Consider the following 27,961-nt stretch of genomic DNA (forward strand, 5'->3'; position numbering starts at 1 on the left):
CATTACATGCCCTCTTATTAACATATAAGGATTGGATATTTTCCACATTCTTCCATCTCTTTATGATATTGATCATAAAAATTAAAACATCATTTTATAGCATAAATATGAGGTCACAAGAACACAAGTTAACTGCTCACCTATAATAGTGATGGCCAAAATATATATGTTGTCTATATAAAATTGATTTCGAAATGTTTGAAATCCTCATGCTTGAATCAACGATCTAATTAACAAAGAAACTAAAGTTCAAAACTTTGATAGGTTAGGACAAGATAAGAGGTGGATAATAGAGGAAATACCTTAAAAGCCGCTCAAAATCTTAGTCAGAGATTTTTCCCAGCCATCTTTAATATTAATTTCAAAGAAATACTCCTAAAAAGAAAAAAAGATGAATCAAAACATAGTGATTTTAGCTTTATGAAATCAAACAGATTAAATGAAATCAAATCAATGTAGATCAAGAACACATAAAAATATTATTGGTAAATGTAGAAAGAAGGGAAAAAAGTGGAAGGGCAAAGTTTAAGAAAGAAGAACGCATGGTTGGCAAAGAAGAGAAAAATGTTTTTTTTTTTGGCAGTGCGAGGGTTTTAAAGCTTAAATTTAAATTTCAATCATTAATGCATCCATTCATCACTTTGCATATTTATTGACTTTTTAAACACGGGAAAATTTTTGTGATATAAAAATTAAATATTAAATTGTCTTTAATTATTTGATTAGTAGGGTTTATATATATAACAGCTATAGTCCCAACCCAAAATTTTCAATGGGCTTTATTTTTGATGGGCCCAATTCTCTCTCTCCATGTATATATAAATATTTATTTTCTAAGATGCATCTCCCAACATCCAGCACAACATTTTATGCCTATGGCAACAGGCATTGTTTCTTGTTGGGTGAAAAACCGTTGCCTATTTGTATAGGCAACGGTTTTCAACCATGATCCAAGTGGCTGCTACCTAAAATTTAAGGCAATAATCTTTTAGAACTTTAGGCAAAGAAGGAAAAACCATTGCCTATTGTTGGCATACAGGCAACAGTTTTGAAGTCTAGAAATAGGCAATAGTTAGTGCCTGTTGTTGCTTTATGGCAACGGTTTTCTCATGCTACCTTTAACTTCTATGGCAACATTTTCTAGCATATAACAGAGTTCTCAGACAAAAATTTGATTTCTCATAATTTCAATAATATTGATAATACTGACAACATCAACATACAATACAATAAAATCGTGTCCTCATAACAGTCTTAACCATAGTGTTCAAGTACTAATAAAAGATTAAACTTCCAAAATACATTACAACCAATAACATCAATCTATAAATCATAATAATATCCTCCTCTGGTTGTGAGAGCGAGAACCTGCTTGTTTTCAAATCAGGCCTTAGATAGTTTATCCATCTCAAGCTACAACTCTTTCCACACCTTTTAAATCCCTCAGCTAAGAGAATATTGAAATAAGAGAATAGGAAACCTAGTCCAGTAGCATGGCCTTGAGGTAAGAGGCCAAATGAGAGAATAAAGTAAATTATACATTAAGAGTTTCTAAAGAAGTTAATGGGAGAATTAGAACTTAGAACAATGCTTTCAGACCTCGTCAAAGAAAACATAGACAGTAAGGATCGGGCTTTGTGTTAACGAGCTATAAGGTAACTTTAATGAGTAGCAGCAAGATCAGATCATCCAAGCTTGCCAACACTGTAAGAAAGAAAAAGGCAGGGTAAACTTCAAAAGAGATGGGAAAGGAGGGTTCTACTAATAATAAGATAAAAAAGTTAGTCATAGCAATTATCAGATACCTATCTTACCATCCATATCATAGGCCATGGCTGACCCATATGCAATTGACACACTTAAAATAATTCTACTGTTTAAACTTACTTCCTGAAATATTTGCCAAAAACCCCAAGCAAATTCCCATTGCTTTGCAGAAATTGAGAACTATATATATATGGAAGGCCAAAATGAAAATTGCATTACTGCTTTAGCTTAAAATATATGGAGGACCAAAATAAATGCGTCCTAAATAGATTAGTTTTTGTTTTATAAAAAAACAAATACAACAAAAAGACAACTAATGCATTCTATGTGATGCAAAATTCAAGAAGAGGCCTTGATTTTTTCAATCACAGGTAGGAATCCTCTTGGACTTGATTAAAGTGGAAGAGTCCCGCACAGTCCAATTCTTTCACTTTTTGCTGATCAGGGAATTCAAAAGCAATGTTTATGGCTCTTTTGCAAATTGAAAACCTCTACTGTGCCCATGGATCTATCAAATCATGTTATCCTTCTACTAAACAAGACATAATATTTTGCAAATGGCCCTATTCATTTATTAATAACAAAAGTTTATGAGCATTACTCAAACCAATGAGGATGCTTTACCTTTACCGAAGAAGAATTTTGAAAATTTCAAAATTATTAATTTTGAGGTTAAAATCACATCCATAATTGAAATCTTACACTACAGTGCTGAACTAAAGCATAGAGAATAACAAAGTTTTGCATTTATTTTAAGCATAATCTTTGTTTTTATTCCGAAGACTTGATTTCTTGTCTAATTTCTCATTTTTATTAATAAAGTAACTTGTAAGATGTTACATAACTATATATATATATATTTAAAAGTTTTAAGATTAATTAATTACAAATTTCTTGAAAATATAAAACAACTTGATCTTAGCCTTTAAAAATTTTCAATCAACCCGCCAATCCACTTTACTGATAAATAGGTTGGATTGGAAGTTAAAACTTAAAAGGCAGTGGGAAGATTGGATACACATGTGAGTAAAGGAGATTTTAGTGAATAAAAAATGGTGGCAATATGCGTTGAGCGAAAAAGAAGCAGCATGTGATGAATTTGGAACTCTCTCACATCTCAATCCCACCCAGAAAAAATGTTTTATAATGGGATTGGTAGGGCTTCCCCATTATTTTACTCTCCTACTCACTCCAAATCCCACATGTTTTGTTTTATTCCCCTTTCCAACCCTCCTCACTGCTGTTGGTTCGGGCATTACTTTATCCATAGTATGTGCAAATTCCCATTAACCACCATAAATTCCAACCCAAACAAGCTTCTATCTCAGTTTAATGATTACTTAAAAGCTTCAAAACTAATGCCAGTTTTTAACATAAAATGAGGGATTGCTAAATATTAAAAAAAGATTAGGCAGTCAGATTAAAACAAAATGCAAGCTGTATGGAAAAATGATGATTTTTCATATCAATAGATTACATGGGAAGGGGAATTAGATGACCCTTTCAAGGCAACAAGTTCAATAGGTCATTTTCCACAATTCAGAAGCCAAAATAACAAGCTCATCAATATTAAGTAAAAGGATCAATAAATTTCACTTAATTGGTTACCTTGTTAAGTTGCTTTCACTAAGATGCTTCCTGAGGCATTACATGCCGTGAAGTTCACCAGTTACCCAATATTGAAGTGAGGAATCAGAGTTTCACTTGATTGGTTACCTTGTTAAGTTGCTTTCACTAAGATGCTTCCTGCGGCATTACATGCCGTGAAGTTCACCAGTTACCCAGAACTCCAACTAAAGTGAAACTCTGATTCCTCACTTCAATATTGGCCAAACAGAGAAGCTTATAGTCTTTGACTTAAACTTTGCTGGCGTATAGTGACTACAGAGTAAAGAATCACCGGACATCAAATTAAAGGCAATATACTCAACTAACATAAATGGAGATCGTCATGAATTTTACTAGAATGGATGGAGTGGTTCTTGAAAATGATTTCTCTTTTTCCCCCTAATCACGACTCAAATATACTTTAATATAAAAGCCTTCTTCTAAAAGTTTAATCATGTTTGATACATCCTTAATTAATTTAATCTATTCAAAACTATATTTTTTGTATAAAACAGCAAAAACTCATTGCAGTTTAAATGAACACACCAATACCCTGTAGCCAACATACTGGAATATTTAACTCCGCTTCTTCGAAGGACCTAAGATCGATAAGTTAACTGTTTAAAACAATTAAATAGATTATCAAGAATTTTCAGGATAAAGCCGTAATTTGAAATGCATCTCAATTTCTACCTTGTCTAGGCGGTTGCCCACAATAAATTGAACATCAATATCCAGCTGTAAATAAAAACTAAAGAAGAGACTGAAACTTACACGCACATGGGCATAGTGCTGACAAAGCAAAGGAAGGAGGAGAGGAGCTTAAAAACAGACACTGCAACCACAGCATTGTGAATGAAAAACATATATGCGAGCACGTACCGGCAACGAGCCAACAGAAGAACGAAGAATTGAGAGGGCACTAGCACCAACTCACGACAGAGAAAGATAGAAGGGGAAGAAGATATTTGGCAAAGGGAAAGCACTACGTAGTCGCGACTCGTGAGATTGAGAGACGTAAACGGGAGAGGGGAGAAGGGTAGGGTTGAGACTTAGAAGGGAAGGGGAAATGAATTGAGAATGGGAACACACGAACAAAAGGATTTAAGTAAACATATAAACAATAAAAACATTTTTTATTTGTTGGCAGACCAAAAATTTCATAGGCAAAATTTATCTTATGTTGTGTATTTAAAAATAGCTTGCAACAGGTATAAAAAAAATTATCAAATTAAAAATAACTTGTAAAAAGTATAAAAATGTTGCCTATTTCATAATACTTACAAAAGTGTTGCCTATTGTAAGAATAGGCAACAATTTTTTGTCCGTTGCTAAGTTAACTGTTGCCGTGGCCTTAAAATGTTGTATTGACTTTTTTTTTTCCTATAAAAAAGGAAGATACGCTTCTTTTAATCTTTACACACATACACTAATATATCACTTGCAATTTTAAGTAGGCAATGGAAGGGCTTGATGCCACTGTGCCATATAGGCATTATATAATCTCTCTCTATTTATATGTATAATAATTTATATGATTTTATAAAACTTGAGATTATTGAAAATGATGTGTGTGTGAGGCAACTACTTTCTGCTATTAAGTATTTTCTCCCTGGCTTTCTAGCCAAGCTATCTGCAATGTTCATTGCGTTCTTCCTCATTCTCTTCTAATTAGCCATGAAGTTTATTTTCTTAATCTCCTCCTAGCTTCACAGCATACGGACGTGAGCTCTCCTCATAGTTTTGTCACACAATAATTTACGTAGCTTATGTCCCCCTAGTATAGAAGAGAGGAAAAAGAACCCAAGACTACTTTCGGAGATACGTATTGAACGATCTCTTTGAATTTTTCCTTTGATTTAATAATAATTCATAGTTTCCTCATACTAGCTTCATTCATGATCATTCTCACCCAATGATTTTTTTTTAACCAACATCAATAACAATATTTCAGTATTCCATTACAAAATAATGGTTAACCAATTAGTTCCGTTTTGGTCTAAAAAAGTTCCATGCTCAAAATTTTTATACAATATAGCATATAAAAAACATATTAAAACCAAAGTAGAGATTCAATAATGATGTTATTAACTAGCATGCAAAGCTCTCTTATAAATGAAAAATTGAGGGTTTAATCCTTCTTGTAATCCCGGGATATTAAGGATTGTCTCTCTAGATTAAAAAGAAAAAAAGAAAAAGACAAGCAAAGACCAATTGATAAAAAAAAATATCATAATAAATTATAAAGTTCTATACAATAGCCAATAGCTAAATATTTTCCAAATGAGCATTTTATATTTGGCAAGGAAAAACAAAAATGAAAATTAACTGCATTATCTGAAAAATGAAGTTTATTATATGCCCTCTTATTAACATATAAGGATTGAAAATTTTTCAGATTCTTCCACCTATTTATGATATTGATCATAAAAATTAAAACATCAGTTTATAGCATAAATATGAGGTCACGGGAACACAGATTAACTGCTCACCTATAATAGCAAGGACTAAAGTATATTAATTATATTGTCTATATAAAATTGGTTTCGGAATGTTTGAAATCCTCATGTCTGAATTAACGATTTGATTAACTAAGAAAACTAAAGTTTGAAACTTTAATAGTTAGGACAAGACAAGAGGTGGATAGAAGAGAAAATACCTTCAAAGCTGTTCAAAATCTTAATCAGAGATTTTTCCCAGCCATCTCCAGTATTAATTTCAAAGAAATACTCCTAAAAAGAAAAAAGATGAATCAAAACACAGTGATTATAGCTTCATGAAATTAAACAGATTAAATCAAATCAAATCAATGCAGATCAAGAACACATAAAAACATTGTTGGTAAATTCAGAAAGAAGGAAAAAGAGCGGGAGGGCAAAGTTTAAGAAAGAAGACCGTATTTTCAGAAGACATGGTTGGCTAGGAAGAGAAAAATATTTGTCTGAGGCGGTGTGAGGATTTTAGAGCTTAAATTTAAATTTGACGACGGAATGGAGAAGAATCTCAATTTTTCAATCAATATTAAATTAAACATTACACATATTTATTGACTTTCCAAAAACACAAGCAATTTTTTGTGATATGGAATTTAAACATTAAATTATATTTAATTATTTGATTAGTAAGGTTTATATATATACCAGCTATAGCCCCAACCCAAAATATATATCAGTCATCAACAATTAACATATCATTTGCTGAAAGGAAATAATGCTCGCTCGATCTTCCAGATTTCCTTCTAGCTAGCTTCTTCTTCTTCTTTTTTTTTTTACCTAAAAAGAATCAGGTATTGGATCCCAATCTAAACAAATTAGTTAATTACGTATACACAGAGTCATTCCTTGCTTAAACTATCAACAGTAAATTATATATACATAAATATTATCTCCTACTTCTCATTCTAATCGATCAATAATTAGCTGATAGATAAATTTTCCCATATATTCAGTGCTTCCTAATTAAAAAAATCAGTCAGTCCTCAAAAGAATTGTAACTCGTTTTTTTCTAGGTAGAACTAGACGAGGAGTTAAAATTATAGCATCCTAATAACTGTAGGGATAAAACATGAACTAGGTCAATTAAAACACATTAATTTGCGAGTGGCAGTCAGATAAAATTAGAAGCACTAACTAAATAAAGCTCTACAGTGCTCGTGTATTTTTAAATCAAACGCTTTCTTTTTTAAAAAAAGAAATAAGACTGCGTTATACTGTGCACAGAAGCGGAAATGAGAACTCCCATGAATGAATGAATGAGATTGGCATTGACACATGACATCCTTAAATTTGGTCGTCTTGTCGCGATGCCAACCTAACTCACCCGCCTGGGGTGGTTATTAATCCCAAGAATTTGCCTTCTCGAGATCTACAGAGACCATTTACACTGTTATTTACTCCTCCCAACTGCCCCTCCACCCTCTTTTCAACTCCTCAGTTATATATAAGACACCAGAGACGATCCCTTTGCATGCAAATCACCCTTCAAATCTCTCTCAGTGAAAGTAGCGAAGGAGCTAGCTATCTCTGGAAATGGCAAAACGGTGTTCTTCCCTCCAAATTACGATCCTTCTTTTACCATTCATACTACATGCAAGTGCACGTAAGGTACCTGGCGATACGAGCCATGACAATGACACCAAGAATCATGGGAAAGAGCAGACTCTGGTGCATGCAAGTGCACCTGCGGCTGCTGAGTCCCCTATGGCCACTGGTGTTGCTGACAAGAAGCACTTCATCGTCGGCGGAGTCGGTGGATTCGCGGGGATGGGAGGTTTTGCTGGTGTCGGGGGAATCTTCCCCAAGTTTGGCGTCGGAGGTGGCCTCGGCAAGTTCGGTGGTATTGGTGGGTTCGCCGGAATTGGTGGCCACAAGGGTTTCGGTGGTGGTATAGGTGGCCTGGGTGGTGGTGCTGGAGGCCTTGGTGGACTTGGAGGCGGCGCCGGAGGCTTGGGTGGAGTTGGTGGCGGTGCCGGAGGCTTGGGTGGTGCTGGTGGAGGCGGTGCTGGAGGCTTAGGTGGAGCTGGTGGTGGTTGTGGAGGTGGAGGAGTTGGGGGTGTGGGTGGGGTCGGCGGTGCGGGTGCTGGTGGTGGCTTAGGTGGCGGCGGCTACCATCCTTATCACCCGATGCATCCTTAGTTAAGATGGTTTCCATATCTACATATTTTTACACCTTGGTGGTGGGTTTGTGGGGTTAGCATCTGAACTGTGGTTAATGGTTAGGGTTTTGGGTTTTACATTTGCCATGTGATCTTGTTATTTTCATCTCCGAGCATTGATGTGTCCGCTTTGGGGTCTGGTTAGCTTTGTTTTAACGTTTGAATGTCAGATTAAGTGAATGCACTAGCTATAGCTGGCTATATAGTAGTAATTTGAGTTGCCAAATTTCATGTTTCAGACTTTTAGTATAATGCAAGTCTCTGGTCGTTGCTTCAACTTGTTATCGTCAAATTTCAAGTTTCTTAAATAGTAGGTGAGTTGGATTTTGAATGTTCATCAGAATTAGAACATGCTATAGAATTTGAAAAGTAAGTACTTGTAAATTACCTGCCAGAGATGTTCTACTCACATTATAAGCTGAAATATTTAAATTATAACATTTTTAATTTACCAACTGAATTATTCAATTCTCTTCCACCTGTTTACGAACAAACCATTTGATGTGCGAATTAATTTGGATTCAAGGTCAGCACTACAACATATGTTTTATTGCACATATATAATTTCGAAAAAAAAGGTCAAAATAGTTTGAAATAAATAAAACGATATCAGGATGAGTTTCATGAAATCTCGTTTTTAACTTCATTATTAATTTATTCATATTTTTAAGTTTTTTTTTGTGAGCAAGAAAAGTAAAATTCATTGTCAGCACCTTCAAGACCGAGAGAAGAGAGTAATAAAAAAAATTTTCAACTAGATTGCTACATATTCTTTGAACTTTTCATTAAATATATCTATAATTTAATATCTTCTAAGATTTCAGGCAAAATATATATATATATATATATATATATCTTCTAAGATTAGTTTTTTCAATGTTTATTATAAGTATCAATCATCAATATATCTATAAAAAGTTATAAGTTGTTCAGCGCTTTAAACATATGGATGTGTACGTGTGGTTAATCTTGAATTTTGTGTAAATGCATTTGGGTGACTATTTTTTTTTTTTTTAGTTGAACATTATAAGGCATACACATATGATGTATCTTGTGGGCTTGGTGTTGTTATTATTTAATTTTTTATAAAATAAAAGTTTAGATGAGTTAAGTCATAATAAATCATATACCAACAAAATTTTCATGTCGACAGTGAGGTTTAATTCTAAAATTTTGTGAGTTATAAATTAAATCTTTATCAATTATACCAATCTTTGTTAGTGCTGTTATTATTTATTTATTTTAATATAAGGCCACGGTAATGTACAATTCTCAAAAGATTATCAAATAAGGTAATATCAAAATGCTTGTTTGAACCCTTGTAGGTTGAAAGATTTGTACAACAATTAATTTTTTTATAGACATGATTAAAAATAATCTCTCAATTTTTCACGGTGAGAATTCTAATATTTTTAATAATTGCTTGTAGTGGTGTTATTATTTATTTTAAATTTCAAATTGAGATAACAACATTCAGATCTTTTGTAGGGAAGCGGCAAAAGGAAAAGGTCTTTTTCGTGTAAGGGAATTATTAACACCTTAATCGTCCTCTTAAACTCACAAGTCTCTTGGTATTTATAACTACAATACTATAAATATCAACAACTTTTTTTATAGATACGGACCAAAAATTTAAATAAGTGTTACTTAACAATTTTTATATGGCCCACTAGTAAAATTATACAAGCTTATGTTCCCTCCGTCCAAGATAATTTTACAGAAACTAAGGCAGGGAATTAAAAGTAGATTTACTTTACTCATTTAATTTGTGAACAAAGAATTACATTTGTCTACTCTACTATCTCTCAGATGTGATTGCATGCCAGGGTAGATAAAAAAGACAAAAAACAATGCCCTTTGTATTATCGAATGGGGCTTAGAGGAAAGGATTTGTGCTTTGGATTAAAAGTTATATATATGTGTGTGCGGGCGCGCGCATAGAAAATCATAACGTAACCCACAAAATTGAATTAAACGGATTTTTCAAAAATTGGAGGGTGGGGTTAATGGAGGGAATATTCAGGCGGCTGCTAGGAGTTAGGTAAAACTGAAATGCATGCCTATTGCCTCCTGAGTGGGAGAGGCATTTCTATACCTTTTTTCCCCTTCTCTTTTCTCTAGTTTTCAATTACAACTTTTCATTAAATTTATGATTAAAATAATTTTTTAATAAAATAAATTCAATAATCATGATTGAAAAATTGAGAGAAAATGAAAAAAAAAATAATGTAAGAATACTCAAGAATACTCTTTTTTTTATTAAATATCTTATAAATAAGATCAGAATAATAATTCCCTTTCATTGTATATTATTGTAAGCACACAATTTTTCTAATGTCTAGGGCATGGCATGGGTAGAAATAAATGAAATCACTGAGTTGAATAGTTTTTTAACACCAAAAAAATAGTTTGTTTGTTTGTTTTTTTTTTTTCTTTCTTTCTTTCCTTTTTTTTTTTTTTAAGACCAAGACCTTTACTTCACTTGCGGGCTACTAACCTTTTTAACGGATGGGCTAGTTCACACTGCTGCTTTCATTAGAGGCTCAGCTTCTCTGTGTATTTTAAATTTGGATAATGGAAATATTTGATCCCTAAATTATAAATCTAAAAAAATACGTGACTTTAAATTTATTTTTAGTATAAGATTTTCTTTCATCTTTTAAAAATATTTTAATTTGATCCTATTATTAATGAAATTTAAATTTAAATTTAATTAATTGATGATAAAATGATAAAAACAGACATAAAAAATAACAGAACATGACAAAAAATTTACTGTAAGCAACCTAAAAATTACAGATAAATATGAAAGACTTTACATGAAATGACTAAGAAAATTTTATCAATTTTTTTATAATTTTTGAAGTTATAAATTATTATTTTTTAATCAATTAATAATCAGAATTAACTTTTGTCAACAATAAAAGCTAGATTGTACTGTTTGAAAAGTTGAAGGAAACTTTATACTAAAAATAAATTTAAGATCTTAGTCACTTTTAAATTTATAGTTTAATGACCAATTCATTATCTTACCTTCTAAATTTTCAAGTCACCGTTTCAGCATCCAGTCCTCTCAATTTCTGATTGTTGCCGGTGAATAATGGTTACACTAAATTTTAGAGAAGTGGCATTATATTGTCATTAGAAGAATGTGCGGCTCTCCTCCCCCTCCACCTCAAGTAAGACAAATTTTTGGTGAAAGGTGATTTTCACCTTTTTCACTTTATCTAAATAATTATTAAATATTTTAAATTTAATTATAAATCAATCATATTTTTTAATATTAAAAATTTTATCTCTCATCACAAAGCACCTAATATTTAATTATCATTAATAAGTTTTATCATTTTTTAATATTTATTATTATTATTTTATTAAGTTATGGGTCAATTTTTATTTCAAAACTTTTAGCCGAAGAATTAGCAGGGACCCTTGATTCAAATAATAATTCTTAACCTTATTTTCATCCTTCATCTACATTCTAAATTTTAACATGGATGGATTTTATTCTCAACGTTAATTTTTGTGTAGACTGTAGGGCTCATGATTTTACACACTTGGCAAGCCATGTATGCACCTGTCTCACTTTTAAATAATTTTTATAATAAAATATTATACCAGTGGCCCACTACCACTTTTTTGTCCCATTCCTTCTCTCTCCTCTATCTTCTACCCCCTCATCTCTTCCCTCTCTCTCCTCCATTTTCTCTCTCCGTCCCTTCACTCTCTTTCCACCCCACATTCTTCCACCCAAGCTTTCCTTTCCACTACTCCATTCACTCCCCTTCGTTCCATTCACGCCTTCAGATTCAAAACACCCAAATATTTTCCAAATTAACCATGCTCCACTCATGCCCTCAAAAGCACATTCAAGCGAGAGAGAGAGAGAGAGAGAGTGATGGCCGAGCAGTCCCCTACTGAGCCATATGGTTGAGGTTGGTTGGGTCCTTGAACTGATTGAGAGAGAGAGAGAGAGTGTGTGTGTGTGTGATGGCCGATCATGAAGGTCAAGGAGGAAGTGATGGCACAGCAGTCTCCTACTGAGCCATATGGTTGAGGTTGGCTGAGTCCTTGAACTGGTTGATAGAGAGAGAGAGAGAGAGAGAGAGAGAGAGAGTCAGGCGGATGATGGTTGACGACAAGAAAGCCAGAATCGTGACTTTCTCAAAGCGTCGTTCTGCACTGTTCAAGAAAGCCGGCGAGCTTTCTGCGATGTGTGATGCAGAGCTTGCCGTCCCTCCTCTACCCTCCCATCGTCCTTCACTACTGATGCTTGCGTCTGGTCTTCTGTCAAATCGTCTTGTCCTTCAACTTTATCCACTAGTTCCTCGTGGGTCTCAGAAGAAATTGACACTGGTTCACTAGAGAGACTCAGTTTAACTCTACTATGCCTGAAATGGAGCACGTTCTCGTCATAGTAAAAGTGGTGCTGTGGTGCCCCCAAGTTAAACGACATTGCAGCCTTCGGTCTTGCTTGAGATTCGCTGCAAGTGCTCCGCCACCTACGGCAAAAAGACGTTGTGTGTTGCCGAATAGAGAGAGTTGGGGAGGAGAGAGTGGGGGGAGACGGAGGTGGGGGGCTGATTTAAAAAAATATAATAAAAAATATAAAATGAATCCCACGTTACATTTTATTATTTAAAGAATATTAAAAAAAGCCAATTCAAAAAAAAAAGGGTCTACTAATGGAAAATTGATGGCAGGGGTACTGATCCTCAAAATTCTAAGGTTGAGTAAAAAAATTGATCACAGTTAAGTTTAGAATAATCAATGAATTTTAAAGGTTAAAAATAATTTTTAATATTTTTTTATAATAAAAAATATTAAAATAATATAGAAATTCACTAAAGATAAATCGACAATTAAAAAATGACAGCTTGATAAGTGATAATTTTTAATCTTAAAAAAAGAATTAATTATGGGCAAAAATAGGAAAATTTTTATTCAATTCTTATTATTTTTTAATATTGAACACTTATTATTTTATTAATTTGTCGATCTGTTAGCTGGCCAAAAAAAAAATTCGTTGATTTGTTTTTTTGGGCCAAAAAAATTATTAATCTGTTGATTCCACTTAATCTGTGATTCTCCCATTAATTTTAGACCTATACTAAATTCTTTCTAAAATTAATTATAAAATAACCCCGATAAAACCCTTCTCGAGAGTAGCAGTCTAGTTCTCTTCGCCGCCGAACAAGCATTCCACACTACGTCGGACGTCGTCCACCGTTGTCAGCCCTGCGTGGTTGTTCTGGGCAAGCAGTGAAGAAGGTTCGAAGCCTAGGGTCTTTTCTACTCCCAAAATCTGGTGAGATTGATTTGTTAATCTGGCTTTGAATCTAGATTTGAATTTGTTCCCCGCGTCATCTGTTCCCTCCGTGGCTGTTCTTGCTCTGTTTTAACATTTTCATTTTAATTTTGCTTTGAATCTGGTCGTGTAATCTTTGAATATTGACGCTTTTGAATTTGGGTATGTTTACATATCGAGTTTATTTTTTGTACTCGTTTTTGCTTGAATGGTGTGTAATTGGCTATTATACTTCTTCCCTCTTCATTCTGATTACTAGCGACTTGTATGATTCGGATTGTGTTGTTTTGCAATGTTGGATTTATTGTGCATTGGCTATTATACTTCTTCCCTCTTCATTTTGATCGTGCATTGGCCCCCACCAAGTGTAGCATAGGTCCGCGTTTGCGGGGAGGGAACGTTAGAGAGGGATCACAGGTGTGCGAATTTCTAAACAGGAAACTGTCCAAGTAATGGAATGAATGGCGTGAGACACCAGAGTACGAGAAACGAAAACTAGGGATATTTCTAGTTTTCCACAAAGTTTTTTTTTTTAAAAAAAAAAATCGTCTATCTGACTGTGAGAGTGCCATTGACGGTTGATCACACACCTCCCAGACAATTTGGCTCTTTTGTTTTTTAGATGGCTTCTGTGCTTATTTTCCGGATTAAGCTCACTTGCAAACATCAATTGTCATAGCTAGCATCAGGACTCAAAACATTAAAGCCCCAAATTGATATCATATGACTGATATCAATTTATGGGAGCTCCCTGTGATTCTTTAGAATGTCTATTGGACCAAAGGGTGTGCTTATCCTTCCAGTATAAGGATGTCCATTATTTCTAGCACCAATAGTTTTAATTCTCTCCTTTTTGCGATTGCTAGTAAGTTACTTCATGTGGTTCTCTGCTATGTCTGATTCACGAACAAACACGATATCTAAAACGTGCTGGAACACCATGGGATCCCACTCAGACATCAGCATGTTAGAAAGTTTTTAGCTTTGATTACCATAACATATACTTGTTATAATACAATGTTTCGCATATTTCTCAGGTGTTGTCAGATTTGGACAAAAACTTTGCGCTGACAGCAATTTGAGAAAGAGCTGCAGCCAACTATGCTTCTGGACAAGACTGCCCACAAAGAAACCCTTTATGATGTTCTTAGTGTGAAGGAAGATGCAAGCTATGAAGAGATTCGTGCCAGTTACCGCAGTGCTATACTCAATTTACATCCTGATAAATTATTGAAGACATCTGAGATGTCAAGCAGTCATCAAACATCAGGAGATAGATTCCTCACTGTACAGAAGGCATGGGAAATTCTCAGCAATTCAACCTCTCGCTCAGTATACGATAATGAGCTGCGTGGTTCAAGACAGGATGCATTGGCTGCAGATGTTGCAGAAGATGTAAGCTTACAGGATATGATCGCTGAAGAAGCTGGAGAGGCATTGGAGCTCTCTTACCAGTGCAGATGTGGTGATTACTTCACCATGGACTCTACAGAATTGGAGAAAATGGGGTATTCATTGTTGAGGGATGGAAGTGAGATTTCTCTGCACACTGTCGATGCTTTACCGGGGTCAGTAATTCTTCCTTGTGGATCTTGTTCTTTGAAAGCTCGTCTACTGATCAACATCGATGATAACAATTGAATTCATTTACATTGTGGTTTGTGTGATTCATGCCCACATTCTGTGTTTATTGCGGCATATATCTTATGGCATATTGAAAGATCTTCTACAGTAAATGCAGAATGAATTCAAGAGAAAGATATGCTGACCTAGTGAGAATCTAATTTGTTTTAGATCCATGGGCCTTCCTGTGTTTACCTCCTAAAATGGCCTTGTATATATATACTGACAAATTCAGGACCAGAGAAAATTCACAAAGAAAATCATTGTAATCTACCCCAGGCATTTGTGGTTGGGCTATGTTTTTATAATACTCCCTCCGTTTGCAAAAATATTTTTAAAGGAATTGAATGTTAAAAATATAAATTATTTTGTGTTTTGAGGTATAATTATTGTGTTTTTTTTTCCTAAAGTGTCAATAATTAATAAATTATTTTATATTTATTTTAAAGTAAAACGTCCTGTTAAATAGTGATAAATAGAAAAAGATTATGTTAATTTAAAAATAATTAATTATTTTATTAAGAGGTAGGATTTTATTAAAAATATTTTGTATTTTATAATGGGGAGAGTAAGCTCTTATCCTTGGCTCCCTGCACGATCCATACGGTCTAATGTTGGATCCAAATCAGAACAGATATTGTAGGCTCTTACTGGCATCTCAGAACGAAGTAGGAAATAAATTGCGATATGGAAATGCAACAACCCAAATATATCTTGAAAAGTTGAAAACAAAAAGGCAACAGCTCATTACCACCCAGTGATCAAAGGTATTCTGAAAATAAACAAAACTCTTTACCAGCATCACCGCTGAAAAATATTGCAGAGCACGATGATATGATGATTTTCAAAAAAGAATCAAAGTACGGTTTCACTTTAAGGAAGGAGAAAATAGGCTTCACACGTTGATTCAGAATCACTGTTACTCTGTTGGCTTTTTTTTTTTTTTTTGTGATGGTAATTATGAAGAAAAGAGACAAGGGGGATAGTTGTTCCTTTCTTTCTAGTCATAATAAAGAATTGGTCAAATAATCCTTGTAATAGCGTAACTAAGATAAGACAATGATTAGGTGGGTGTTTGTACTTTAGGGGCTAGAAAAGATTAGATATTCGCATGCCTGGGTTTAGATGGATTGTGGATTAGTGGATGTGAAAGGAAAGGACGCATGTGATTATAGGAAAGATTATCTATTTATTACTTTATTCCATTGAAAATGACCATCCAACACATTTTTATGAGATGTGCTGGAGGCACTTGATCCTCATCTTCAATACATTATTGTGTTTTTTTGGGAACAACAATTATATTTACATATCCATCTTCCAACCTCATCATTTCTAGACATGTTTGTCCCCTCACTGTGGGGGGTTTTTTTTTTTTTTTGGGTTACAGAGCACGTTTACATGGATAGAGAGGCTAAACTTGATCCCCATTAGTTTTTCAAATTTGGAATTATGCTTCTATTTGCTATATAGGCTATAGTCTATATCGGATGTGCTATGGAATAAATTAAGTGGTGAACTTTAGATCACTCGTCCTATTCAATTGTCATATCTCGGACTGGTCATTAAGAGGAAAATAAAAATGCCGGATAGAATGGATATGGATTACAAAGTTGTAACGACAATGTTTTACCATATTAAGAGTATCTGGTTATTCTTTCTTACCAAAAATTAAAAAATGAACAGTGAATTCAGATTTTATTATGTGAATGGATTAATAGAGCACTCGTTTATTATAAACTATTGATTGATAACAAATTAAATCTGAATTTTTACATGATGGCTATTACAAAATCGAATTTTTATGGTATTACATTCAAACCTGTTAATCAATAATAATATGAGATTTATAAATGAATTAAAGTGATTTGAACAAGTCCTTAATTTTGGCCAAAAAAATAAAAGAGGGTTGTGGATGTAAGCTGCTTTGATTTGGGTTATAATGGTAGTCATTCTGCCTTTTACAATGTTTAATTTGTGCTTTCATCTTAATCAGTTATTTTTTTCTCCCTTCAACTTTTTATCATATTTTGGTTTACTAGAGTTAGAATTTTAACCTGCATACCTTTTTTTCTTTTTTTTTGGGGATGAATTGAACCTGGATACATATGTTTTCCCTTTTAAGAAATGTTTGCAAGTGGATCTTCTTATTTTTGCTTGAATTCCTATTTCTTTGATAACAAAATAGAATAAATATTATATAGTAGAAAAAATCACTTTCTCTTACATAGACATGCATAATTAGTGCTAAATTTTGTTATTTAAATATGTATTACTGCAGTTAAATAACAAGCAGTCTTATCTTCTAAAATATTATAACGAGAGGGAAAAGGAACGAAGAATAAAAATGTGTATAAAGTATAAAATCAAAATCAAGCACATAATGGAATCACGATGGTAAAAGAAGAAACATGCATTGAGAAATGATGACAGAAAATCTCAAAAAGAGGTGCTTGAAAGCTTAGGGAGAAGCCAACGATGTTGTTTCCTTCACAATCGAGAATCCAGCAGGCACACGTATGGTTATGACAAAAATAGAAGAAAAATAGAAAAAAGGAATTATTAAGCGATTGGATCTAATAGGAATGGTTAGTTTTCTCTTACCAATTTCAGACAATCACTCCACATTTCTCGTACTAGCTAAAATTGAACCATGCAGGCTAATTTAATATGTAACAAACAACTTCGGTTTTAAGTGATCAAGAACAATTGTTTCTTCTTTCTTTTTTCATAACACGAAAACAATTGTTTCTAATGATGAATCAATAAATATAGAAATATTTAATTTAGATTCTAAATTATAGGTTCATAAACAATTTGAATATTAAACTCGTATTTCATAGATTCGTAATCCTAAACAATTAAATTTAAAATAATTTTACTTTTATTATTAAATTAAAGCAAACGTTCATTACTTTTAAAAAAAATGGGGGGTTTGATGTACAATTTTACTTAAATTTCACTTCCCCCTCTCACCTTGCACCGGAGGAAATTGCACACTAGGTCCCTTTTTTAAAAAACAATAATAGATTTTTAATTGAATTTAATGATAAGGTGAAATTATCTCAGATATAATTGTTTAAGGTTTAGAATGTATCAATTATAAGTTAAAAATTTAAATCAACTCTAAACTTATGATTTAATGTTTAAATTGCATATTAATCCATAAATATATGAAGGATTTTGGCAAAGTATATGTTGACTCATGTTGCCAAAACAAAAGAGAGGGAGAGAAGAAAAGTACATGCAAAACATTAAAATGAGTACATTATATAAGGGGAAAAAAAGGAAAAATATATGGACTATTAATGCCAAAATCTTATACAATAAATGAGTCTATAATCAACTCATAATTACAAGATTCTAACATAATACATATACACTACAAAGTATATTTTGGAACGGTCAAGTATACATCATCATTTTTTTTTTTTGGTGGATAGAAATATATGGTCAATTTTTACTGATTGAGAAATATTATGGTAACTTATCTTGGAAATATAACCTTCTCCGAGTAGCCTAGAAGGGAGGAAGATTCAAATGTTACCCTAACCTCAAAGGCCTCTATATCATTTCTTCATGAAAACAATATTTTTATATTAATTATCTCCATTGTTCTTTTTTTAAAAGTTGTAAATCACTAAATCTTGTATATGCAAGAGAATCACTTTTTCACCAGAAAGAAGATACCGTAATCAATAATGACGGACGTCTCTGTTTTTTTAATCGTAATAATGAGGGACATCATACATGCATATTTTATATGACTTTCTAAAAATAATGATGTATTTCTAAAATAACGAATTCAGGAAAGAAAACAACACAATATGAGCGAAATGTTTGTCGTTAGATATTGAACAGAAAAGGGAATAAAATGGCGTATAAAAAGTGGCTCGCACAGAGGTTGTAGCAGAGCAGAGAATTACCAGAAGCAGAGACGATGAAGATGAGACTAGGAAGCAGAATATGGCTAGTGGTCGGGCTAGCCACATTCATAACAGTGATGATGGCGACAGTCGAACCATCAGAGTACCTGTTCGGGACAGAGTACGAGGTTCGAGTGATCAACGGTTTCAGGAACAACTCGTCGCTGCCACTAGTGATATGGTGTTCCAACGACGAAGCCGATCTCGGAGGCAGAGCCCTTCAGGAACACGACGACTTCAGCTGGAAGATGAAGACCCACTTCTGGAGCAACAACCTCATGAAGTGTACCATGAAATGGGACAAAACCAGAAAGAAGTTCGACGCTTTTAAGGCTTCCCGAGACGCCCATCGCTGTGGCCCTTTCAAGATGTGCTCTTGGCTCGTCACCGAACATGGCTTCTACTTCAGCAACGATCAGGTCAACTGGTACAAGGACTTCGAATGGTGATCACGATCCTTCGCCTTCACCTTCACTTCCTCCATAAAATGTGTTATATATCTTATGTTTTATACTATACTAAGCCAGGAATAAATTATAAGGTTTTGTTTTGGCGAGTCTTCAGTTTCTTTCTTTGTTTTCTGCAACTTCCTGTGACAGTTTTTGCATTGAGGGAATGAATGTTAAGGTTTTGACTTTCTATGATCCGTCGTACAAAAAATGTCTGGTTTGAAGCTTGCTCTGTTATCTCTAACCTACCTCTCAACGAAGGAAAATCAAATTGCTATAGATTCAAGCGCACTTAATCATTCCTTATAAGTTTATTGCATTTCCACGCCGTTTTGCACTTTTTATTTCATACAAATCCCCCTGTCAAAAAAATCCACGAAGTCTTCCTTCCACATCACAGAATTACTGGTTCAGAATCAGGCATCAAGTGTTTTCAAAAAAAAAAAAAAAACAAGAAGAAGAAGAATTAACCATCAATAATATAATGTCCAAATAATGAAACAATTAAACTAAGGATTTAGCAAATAAAAGAGGCGGTCAGAATTTGTGTGTATGGTGAAAGTGGAATGGGAATACATACAAGACACAAATGACGGTTTTATCCCTATCCATCCATATTAATTGAGACTGCACAGTATTAAATCATTCTTACCAATGCCGTTTTCATGTACATATCAAATCATTTTTGCCAATGACGGTTTTACGTTTATATCAAGAATGCCTTCACACATTCTCATTTAACATAGCTACTCATCTCACAACTCGAACCCAGAAAACATGAGGGTATTATTATCATCTCGCCCATACTAATTCACACCACTCTGTGTGAAATCATTCTTACCAACAATGATCTCACTTACACATCATCAACCATGTCTATCTTTAATATTTTTATTTAACACAATTATATATTTCAAGATTCAAATTTAAAATTTAAAATTTCAGAATAAGTTGATTTAATTTTTTTGGCCAGTCAAACCAAGTGCGACTTAATCACACGCCTAATCATTCGACAGAATGCCCACTGTTCAAAACCCACGCAAAAGCACATAATATTAAATAATATTATTTAAGAATAAACAAGTGGCTCTCACAAGTTGCCTAGCACAACAGTAGAATATATCACAATGCGGATACATGGGGTACAAAAACCCCACACACACACACACACGGACATCAAATCTTTTGTTTCTCTATGTATAAATTGTAGAATGCATGTTGAGATACGCGAGCACATAGAAATGTCTGTCAGGCTCAAAATGATGAGGAAGACAGAAAATTTGTTAATTATTAATTAACAAATGGGTGTTGTGGTATTTATTTATTTGGTTAGGGAGAAGGCTGGAAGTGGAAATCTTGAAGGGGCATATCAAGGAATCGTTTGAAAGGTACAATGCCACACAAAGTAAGCTTCATAATTTGGTGGGATATGATATGATGGACTCCTTCTTGTTATCTCTTATATTTTATTTACACAAATTACTTCCCTTTTGAACTACCACTGTTCGTGGTCTTAGTGTCCTTGGCTTTCAATATATAATGTGTTACTTGACACTATCATGATTCAAAATTGCGTGAACTAGCAGCTAGCTGCTGGATCCAGCGCTAGCTGTTTTGGATTCTAAAACTAGCTGAAGTAATCACCTTTTAAATATGTAAGTCTAAATCTTGCTAATCTTGACACGGAACTGAACTTGCTTAAACTTTTTGTTTGCAAGAGAAGATAGGTAATAGAGGTTAATTCAGTTAAAAACAAATTAGCGTACGTACAAGACTGAAACTTTTGGACGTGCAATATTATAGAGAGGTTTATCATTTATGGATGGAAATATGAAGAGGGAGAAATTAGAAATGGTATGGACTGTGGAGAAGACCTGTTACTCTAGGACGAAGCATTATTTGAAATATGATGATTGGTCTCATATTGGGGGGCTCTTTATAAATCAATTGTGGGATATGTACAGTTTGATCATTGTTCGAACAGTACGTACTTAGTGGAGACTTGAGACTTGTTATTTCGTTCCCGCACACTTTGACACAACATAAAACAAACGACTTTGGCCATACAAGAATGCACATCCTCTTCAACCAATTCAGGAACAGTGAAACCTACTTTAGTATTTGTTTTTTTCATATAGGACAATGTTTTCGCATAACTAGGTGTCCTTCTTTGTTATTTTCCTTTCGCACTTGTCCATATTTATTGCAAAGAATCTAATCTACCTTCACAGATCTAGTGATGTGAAAGTACATTGATCATCAACATAGAATTTGTACAAAGAGGATTGTTTATCAGGTTATAAATAGATGAGTTTTATATATATATATATATATATATATTTTGGTACAGTTGTAATAGCAGGAAGGAGGTTAACATGATGGGAAAAAAGAGACTCAGGAGTGGAGTCTCGAGTCTCAAGTGGAAGGAAGAGAATGTGGGCCCGACAGTATCATGAGGAGTGGTGGAGTCATGCATCAATTAAAAATGGATTACAGGGCGAAGCGATTTGGCGATATAAGATTATATAATAGACAAGGATGTAGAAGAAAGGGACAGAGCAGGAGCAACAGGGGGAGGGATGGAGACGAATGAGGGCTGGCCGCTTCATCTATGGCCTCCTTTCCTCTTTCTCTTTCTCTCGCCACTCTCTTCTCCGCATCCTCATCACCACATTATCTCTTCTCCCCCTAATTAAGATGCAGTGACGTGGAAGGAGTGATAATGGCCCAGTCATGCATCACGTGGGCTTTCTCTGGCCCAATTATTATTTTGGATTTGGAAGATTCTGCCCAATTGACAAATGCAAGGCGTGCTTCTTGCTTGGAATTGCGATTTCACTGGGCACATTTACTTTCCTTTTCCCCGCCGATTCCATACATCATTACTATTTAATTGCATTGAACGAAGTTAAGTATCAAAAGAGGCCGATTGCTTCCCATATCATACAAATCAAAATGTACAGGCACGTTGATTTGGTTTCCTAATCTCTCACGTAACAAGACCCCGGGGCGAGCAATAAAAATCAAAATGTTCCTTTGAAATTTATACCAGGCTCCTTCAATGTTGTAGTCGCAAACTTTGATTTGTCTAAAACCGTGAGCAAAAAAGAAGAGAAATGCAATTAATGCACAATAGAATCAATAATGGGATTCACGGAACATGAATATATTAACTGTGAGATTCATGAATTCATCATAAATAGGTACATGAAGGCCGTCAAATGAGTATGATAAGCGCAAAAATGAGGATGACATTAGGAGGGAGGGGTGGATTGTGGTTGATGTGTGTGGTTGTGGCTGGCATGAGGAGCTTGAGAGAAAGCGCATCATTTGAGATCGACATAGTGAGCGAGCTGCCCAGAGAGAGCAGTGAGGCGCTGGGGGTCCGGTGCGGGGACGAAGCCATGTCAAGCCTGAAAGCAGGAGAGCACCACAAGGTGAGGGTCCTCCATTCTGACAAGGTCGTCACTTGCACTGCCCTGTGGATGCAATATTTCACGCAGTGGTGGGAACTTTATAATCACACCAGAGACGCTCCTCATCGCTCCATGTTTTGGTCCGTCCGACAGGATGGCTTCTGTCGAACCTGGCATGCTTCCTCTCCCTCGCAAAAGCTCCATGTCTGGTTTACTGATTAACTCCTATGTCTCTCTTCCCAATTATCATTATCATTATTCATATAATTATGTGTTTTACATGCATTCTCTCTCATTTACCACCTTCCTTCGACCTTCGCTTCTGCATTTTTGATCCAGCCGCGCAACTAGCTTGTTATCGATCGGTAATATATATTTTATTACTTCACCAGCCAATCTTGCCGTGTTCAAGTATACACCTATGCTCCCTTTAATTAGTATCATCCTTTGTCCACTGATCATTATTCGGTGGTTACTGCCCTGTGAATTTTTTCATTATTTTTTAATACTTTTATTAGAAGGAGAAATTAAAACTTGAATCGACCTGCCAATATCAACGTCCGTATCTCATGACGATCACGAGATCTTCGTCTTCCAACGTAACGCTTTTTTATTTCCATATCTTGGTTTGGTTTATAGCAACAAGTTAAACAAAATAATTAATAAGTAAATGAGAGTTAATAAATAAAGTAGAAAATTTTTTATATTAATTTTTTAAAAATAATTTTATTATTTCTTTTAAAAATTTAATGTCAAATCAGTGTTTTTAAATTATTTTAAAAATTTAAAGGTTTTGAAATATAAATAAATTTGATCAAGAGTATTTTGTTAAAATTCTTCCAAACAAAAAAGAAGAGGTGACTAAAATTTTTGGGGAGCGCTTAGTTAAGTCATGTGATAAAACGTACCAAACTGTGAGTAATTACAAGAAAGCCCGCATGTGACGACTCTTAAATGCTATAATTAAGAAATGACATCCACTGACGCCAATTGCAACTTCAACGTCAACGTCAAAATAAAAATAAAAATAATATTAACAGGGCTCAATTTCAAGAATACTAAAGCTGCTTGTTTTGTAACTAGGAGCACTTAGATTAATTAATGAAAGTTGTTTCAGTTTAATTAAAAATTTTAAATTTGAGTTTTAAAAATGCAGCAGTGTAAGTGATAAAAAACACCTACCTTTATGATGCTTGTCAGGCCTGAATTTAAATTAATTTGAGCCTCTTTAAGTTCTCATGACTCAAGTGAGGCAAGCTCCAGATGCGGAATGCTCACACAAACCCGAAAAAAGCCACATGTTTTGTTCTTTTGTTTTGTTATTTAAATAAAATAATGCAGTACCCCAAAGACACTGCATGCCTAGGATTTAGCAATTAGCATGTCATATCAAAAATGAAGCATGTCGTATAATTTGGTTGCAGACATGGTGAGAGGGACATTGATTTGTTAGGGGTTAGGGAGGCTCCGCTTTCCTCAACAGTCTCTTCTCCATTCTCATATAGTCACGAGTCACTGAAACACCACTCAATTACGTTACTTGCTCTGCTTATCTTTTATACACACACACACACACACACCTTCTCTTTCTCAAATAAAATTAGTCGCAATATGATTCTGCAATCATTATTTTTTAAAAAAGAAAAAGATAATACAACTATGTATCAGACTGATTTTCTGATCACTTTTCAACACTACTCATCTACGCTATGTCCTTCGCTCAGGCACAGTCCATAATTCACCAGTATATTCTGTGTCCCCAGAGCCTCAGAAAGATATTTCGGTATATATTTTGTTTCGTTCATCGGTATTCATTCAATGTTTAATATTTTATCCTTAAAAAGAAAGTTCGCAGATTTGAACAGGTGTACTGATAAGCACTCCGATGTTACTTCTCAAGGAAAACGACCCGTCCAATCACCAATTGCAACACTCTTTAACGGCTAATTAATTACATTATCTCTCCTCCATTCATTGAACAATTCCATCTCCGTTAACATTGCACATTAGTCAAACTCATTAATGTTCCAAAATATTTTATACATTTCAATCTTGTTACCTTTATACTGCTTTTTTTTCCACTGGTAATGGTGTTTCTCTCTGCTGCTCAACTGGCCACTGCAGGCATGTTCACATTCCAAGCAATGGAGAACGTGCACAGATGAATAAGGAATGCTAACAAACAAAAGAAGAAACTATTTGAAAAGGGAAACTTGAGCCTTTTGCATGCATTGTATATATTGCAGATATACTCATTGAATGTGTTAACGGTAATGCCAAGAGAGGTTTTCTTTCGACACACAGATATTGCAAGTCCATAAGTAAAAAACTTCCCTATAATTAATTACCAGCAGAGAAATTGAATGGGAATCTGATGAGGACCAGGGATTATCCAGGGGCTTACGTTTTCATCCAACAGAGTGACATGTGGTTGGAGAGGAAGAAAGGAAGTGAAATGAAAAGTTACAGAGAAGCGTCCCCACATGTGATTGACTTGTCTGATTGTCCACCAGACCACCACCTGCTTGGCTACAGTCTTTTACATTCTGTTGTCAAACGTAATAATATGGTGATGATCACTTTATCATTTCAAATAAACCCCCCCTTCTCTCTCCGTGACCATACTTGTGAGCATATCCCTCATTCACTCTCATTCTTGCATGATTCCCATCTCTCTGACTCTCTCCTTGGTTCATGCATGGTGAGCATATGCAACATCAGCATCATCACAGTATACCTGTACTTCTTTTAGGTATGCGTTCCAATGGAGTTTCTTGATTAATTAATCGATCATTTGTTCGAGTCAACTATATCAAAATTAAATAGTTCCTCTATTGTACACTCATTCTTTCTTGTTTATCTATCTCAAACATCTTGTCTTGACTTGGTTTTATTCTCTATTTTTCTGTCTTAACCTTCAATAATTTGTCATTATATATTTTTCTCTGTCAACCCTCTGCACTCCTCTCTCTCTATATATATGTGCCTCCCTAACAAGGATCCACTAAAGCAGTACTCCTCCGCAACAATTGCTGGATATACAGATAATTAACCAGAGAGTGTGTGTGTGAGAGAGATGAGTCGTGGAGGTTCATCAAGATGGTGCCCAACCCAGGAACAGCTTGTGATTCTTGAGGCGATGTACAGAAGTGGGATCAGAACTCCAAATTCCTCCCAGATTCAGCATATCACAGCTCAACTTTCTTTCTATGGGAAGATAGAGGGCAAGAATGTTTTCTATTGGTTTCAGAACCACAAGGCCAGGGACAGACAGAAACTTCGCCGGAGATTGAACAAGCAACTTCAGCTTCTGCAGCAGCAGCATCACCAGCTGTGTAACTATTACCTTCAGCTTCATCTGAATCATCACAACTATAATAATCTCCACTTTCACTGCCCTATGGAGTCTGTTGGTGCTGCGTCATCTTCTCAACAATATTCCTCTTACAACTCCCTTGCTTCGTTTTCATCAGAGGTTACGTACCCATACATCTCTACTTTTTTTTTTAATCCATTTTATCAACTTTGGCTAGCTAGTTATATTAATGACAGCTTCTGATGATAATATGTGCGTGTAAGAATAGGGAATATTTTCCCCCTTTTAATCTCTGGTATAAATATGTTATTATAACTCAAAAGTGTGAGGGGAGGGAGGGAGTTCGGTACTCAAACTTACGTTGGCTTTGTTTGAAAGTTAAAACTGCATGTATTAATATCACTTGGACTAAAAGTCAAAAAAGTCTGTGAGTAGCTTAAATGGTTCTACCCTGATTAAGAGAGTTTTCGTTGATGATTTTTCATAATATATACTTTATTATATACTCCTTTTCAAACAGGGAGGAGCTGGAGAAGCATCAAAACAAGGCATAAATTGCAAATGGAAAATTGAAAATGCAGAAGGAGTGATGGAGAAGACGTCACTGAAGCAAGAATGGAGGAGGAAGATGGAAGTAAGCGGTCCAGGTGCTTCATATTGGCCTACAAGAACCCTCAAGACCCTTGAACTTTTCCCAATCAGGGAGAGGCTCAAACAAGTGTGATCCGTATCCACACATGAAAAATCTCGTGACTCTCTTTAACTAGGATCTGTTCCCTTCTGATGGCCTGCATGAAACATGCCATCACTTTGTCCTGAAAATATTTTGTCTTTGACTATTGCGTCTTAGTTTTTGTTCTGTCTGGTCTGGTTTATGCAGTATTCTGTATATGACTGTGTGAGGAAGATCTCAATTGTTGAATGAGCAGCTTACAGTATTTGCTTTTGTCCTTTTTAGTCCCAAGTTCCTGTTTGTACCTTTTTGTTTCAAAAGTCTATCCTGTTGGGATTTTTCGTCTTTGTTTCTTCCAGTGTGCACGCACAGCACAAGGCAACGCAGACACGCGAATGTTGAAACAAATTTATTTAATTTTTCCTAAAAGGGAACAAAATAACGAAACCGCCCACCGTGGGGTTCGAACCCACGACCACAAGGTTAAGAGCCTTGCGCTCTACCGACTGAGCTAGACGGGCTTTGAATTTAATTGTGAGCATAAAATTATTTGGAGTATTTTTCTGAAAGACAATTTCTATTCTTCAATTTCAATCTGGACCATTTTGTCTTGACGATTTGGACGACCTTCATTTTATCTTCTGGGAATTACTTTTCATTTCTTTTGAGAGAAGAAACCTTTGCATTGGAAACTATTTTTCCTTAAATTTAATTAAATGATAGGGCAGTAACTTTTTTTTTGGGCCAATGCAGAGAAGTACTTTTACATTAAATTGAAATACATTAACAATTTTTTTTTTGTATATTTTGTCTTAATCATGTAGTCAAAGTTTTAGAGGCCATCCTGACCCCTAAAGGCTAACTTGGTAGTCATAGGTTTTGTTTTGTTCTAGTTGAATCATGATATTTATATTCTTTTAACTTATAAAAGTGAAAAAAAAAAAAGTAAGCTATCTTTTTTAGAAGTTTAACAATATAATAAATTTTTATTGAGATATGTGAGATAATTATAGTTAGAATAAATGTACATTTTTATTTTTGATGTATTTTTTAAAGAACATTCAGCACTCTAATATTTTTATTAAAATAATTTTATCTTTAAAAGTATTAAAACTATTATTTTTATCAATTTTTTTATATTAACTGGGTACTCTTCAAAAAATATCTTAACAATAAAAATAAACTTTAATCCTTATTAATTACCTTATATTTGGGATCCGA

General features: G+C 34.5%; 4 protein-coding genes and 1 non-coding gene across 5 annotated transcripts; 4 read left to right on the plus strand and 1 right to left on the minus strand.

Annotated features, from left to right (window-relative positions):
• Positions 1 to 7,375: 7,375 nt before the first annotated feature.
• Positions 7,376 to 8,216, plus strand: LOC129308079 (glycine-rich protein 5). Its single transcript, XM_054949074.1, has one exon. It carries the CDS (start codon positions 7,404 to 7,406, stop codon positions 8,007 to 8,009), a length of 606 nt encoding a protein of 201 aa, XP_054805049.1. The 5' UTR covers positions 7,376 to 7,403; the 3' UTR covers positions 8,010 to 8,216.
• A 4,954-nt stretch (positions 8,217 to 13,170) lies between these two features.
• On the plus strand, positions 13,171 to 15,233 carry LOC129309519 (uncharacterized). Its single transcript, XM_054951125.1, has 2 exons — positions 13,171 to 13,337; positions 14,375 to 15,233. The coding sequence occupies exon 2, from the start codon at positions 14,439 to 14,441 to the stop codon at positions 14,976 to 14,978; it is 540 nt and encodes a 179-aa protein (XP_054807100.1). The 5' UTR covers positions 13,171 to 13,337; positions 14,375 to 14,438; the 3' UTR covers positions 14,979 to 15,233.
• Positions 15,234 to 18,811: 3,578 nt separating this feature from the next.
• On the plus strand, positions 18,812 to 19,442 carry LOC129307809 (S-protein homolog 5). The gene has a single exon (XM_054948717.1). The coding sequence runs from the start codon at positions 18,901 to 18,903 to the stop codon at positions 19,333 to 19,335; it is 435 nt and encodes a 144-aa protein (XP_054804692.1). The 5' UTR covers positions 18,812 to 18,900; the 3' UTR covers positions 19,336 to 19,442.
• Positions 19,443 to 25,827: 6,385 nt separating this feature from the next.
• On the plus strand, positions 25,828 to 26,898 carry LOC129308364 (WUSCHEL-related homeobox 3). The gene is made up of 2 exons (XM_054949444.1): positions 25,828 to 26,226; positions 26,588 to 26,898. The coding sequence occupies exons 1-2, from the start codon at positions 25,828 to 25,830 to the stop codon at positions 26,789 to 26,791; spliced, it is 603 nt and encodes a 200-aa protein (XP_054805419.1). The 3' UTR covers positions 26,792 to 26,898.
• A 290-nt stretch (positions 26,899 to 27,188) lies between these two features.
• Positions 27,189 to 27,261, minus strand: TRNAK-CUU (transfer RNA lysine (anticodon CUU)). Its single transcript has one exon. It is a non-coding gene; the product is annotated as a tRNA-Lys (tRNA).
• Positions 27,262 to 27,961: the final 700 nt, after the last annotated feature.

This window comes from Prosopis cineraria, unplaced genomic scaffold, assembly GCF_029017545.1.
Source record: "Prosopis cineraria cultivar Desert tree isolate PC_DT_omini unplaced genomic scaffold, ASM2901754v1 PC4, whole genome shotgun sequence".
In the NCBI taxonomy this organism is placed as follows: Eukaryota; Viridiplantae; Streptophyta; class Magnoliopsida; order Fabales; family Fabaceae; genus Prosopis; species Prosopis cineraria.

Coding starts and splice junctions, on each gene's coding strand:
- LOC129308079 (XM_054949074.1), top strand. CDS start 7,404: ATGGCAAAACGGTGTTCTTCCCTCCAAATTACGATCCTTCTTTTACCA.
- LOC129309519 (XM_054951125.1), top strand. CDS start 14,439: ATGCTTCTGGACAAGACTGCCCACAAAGAAACCCTTTATGATGTTCTT.
- LOC129307809 (XM_054948717.1), top strand. CDS start 18,901: ATGAAGATGAGACTAGGAAGCAGAATATGGCTAGTGGTCGGGCTAGCC.
- LOC129308364 (XM_054949444.1), top strand. CDS start 25,828: ATGAGTCGTGGAGGTTCATCAAGATGGTGCCCAACCCAGGAACAGCTT. Junction 26,227..26,587: donor TTGCTTCGTTTTCATCAGAG/GTTACGTACCCA, acceptor CTTTTCAAACAG/GGAGGAGCTGGAGAAGCATC.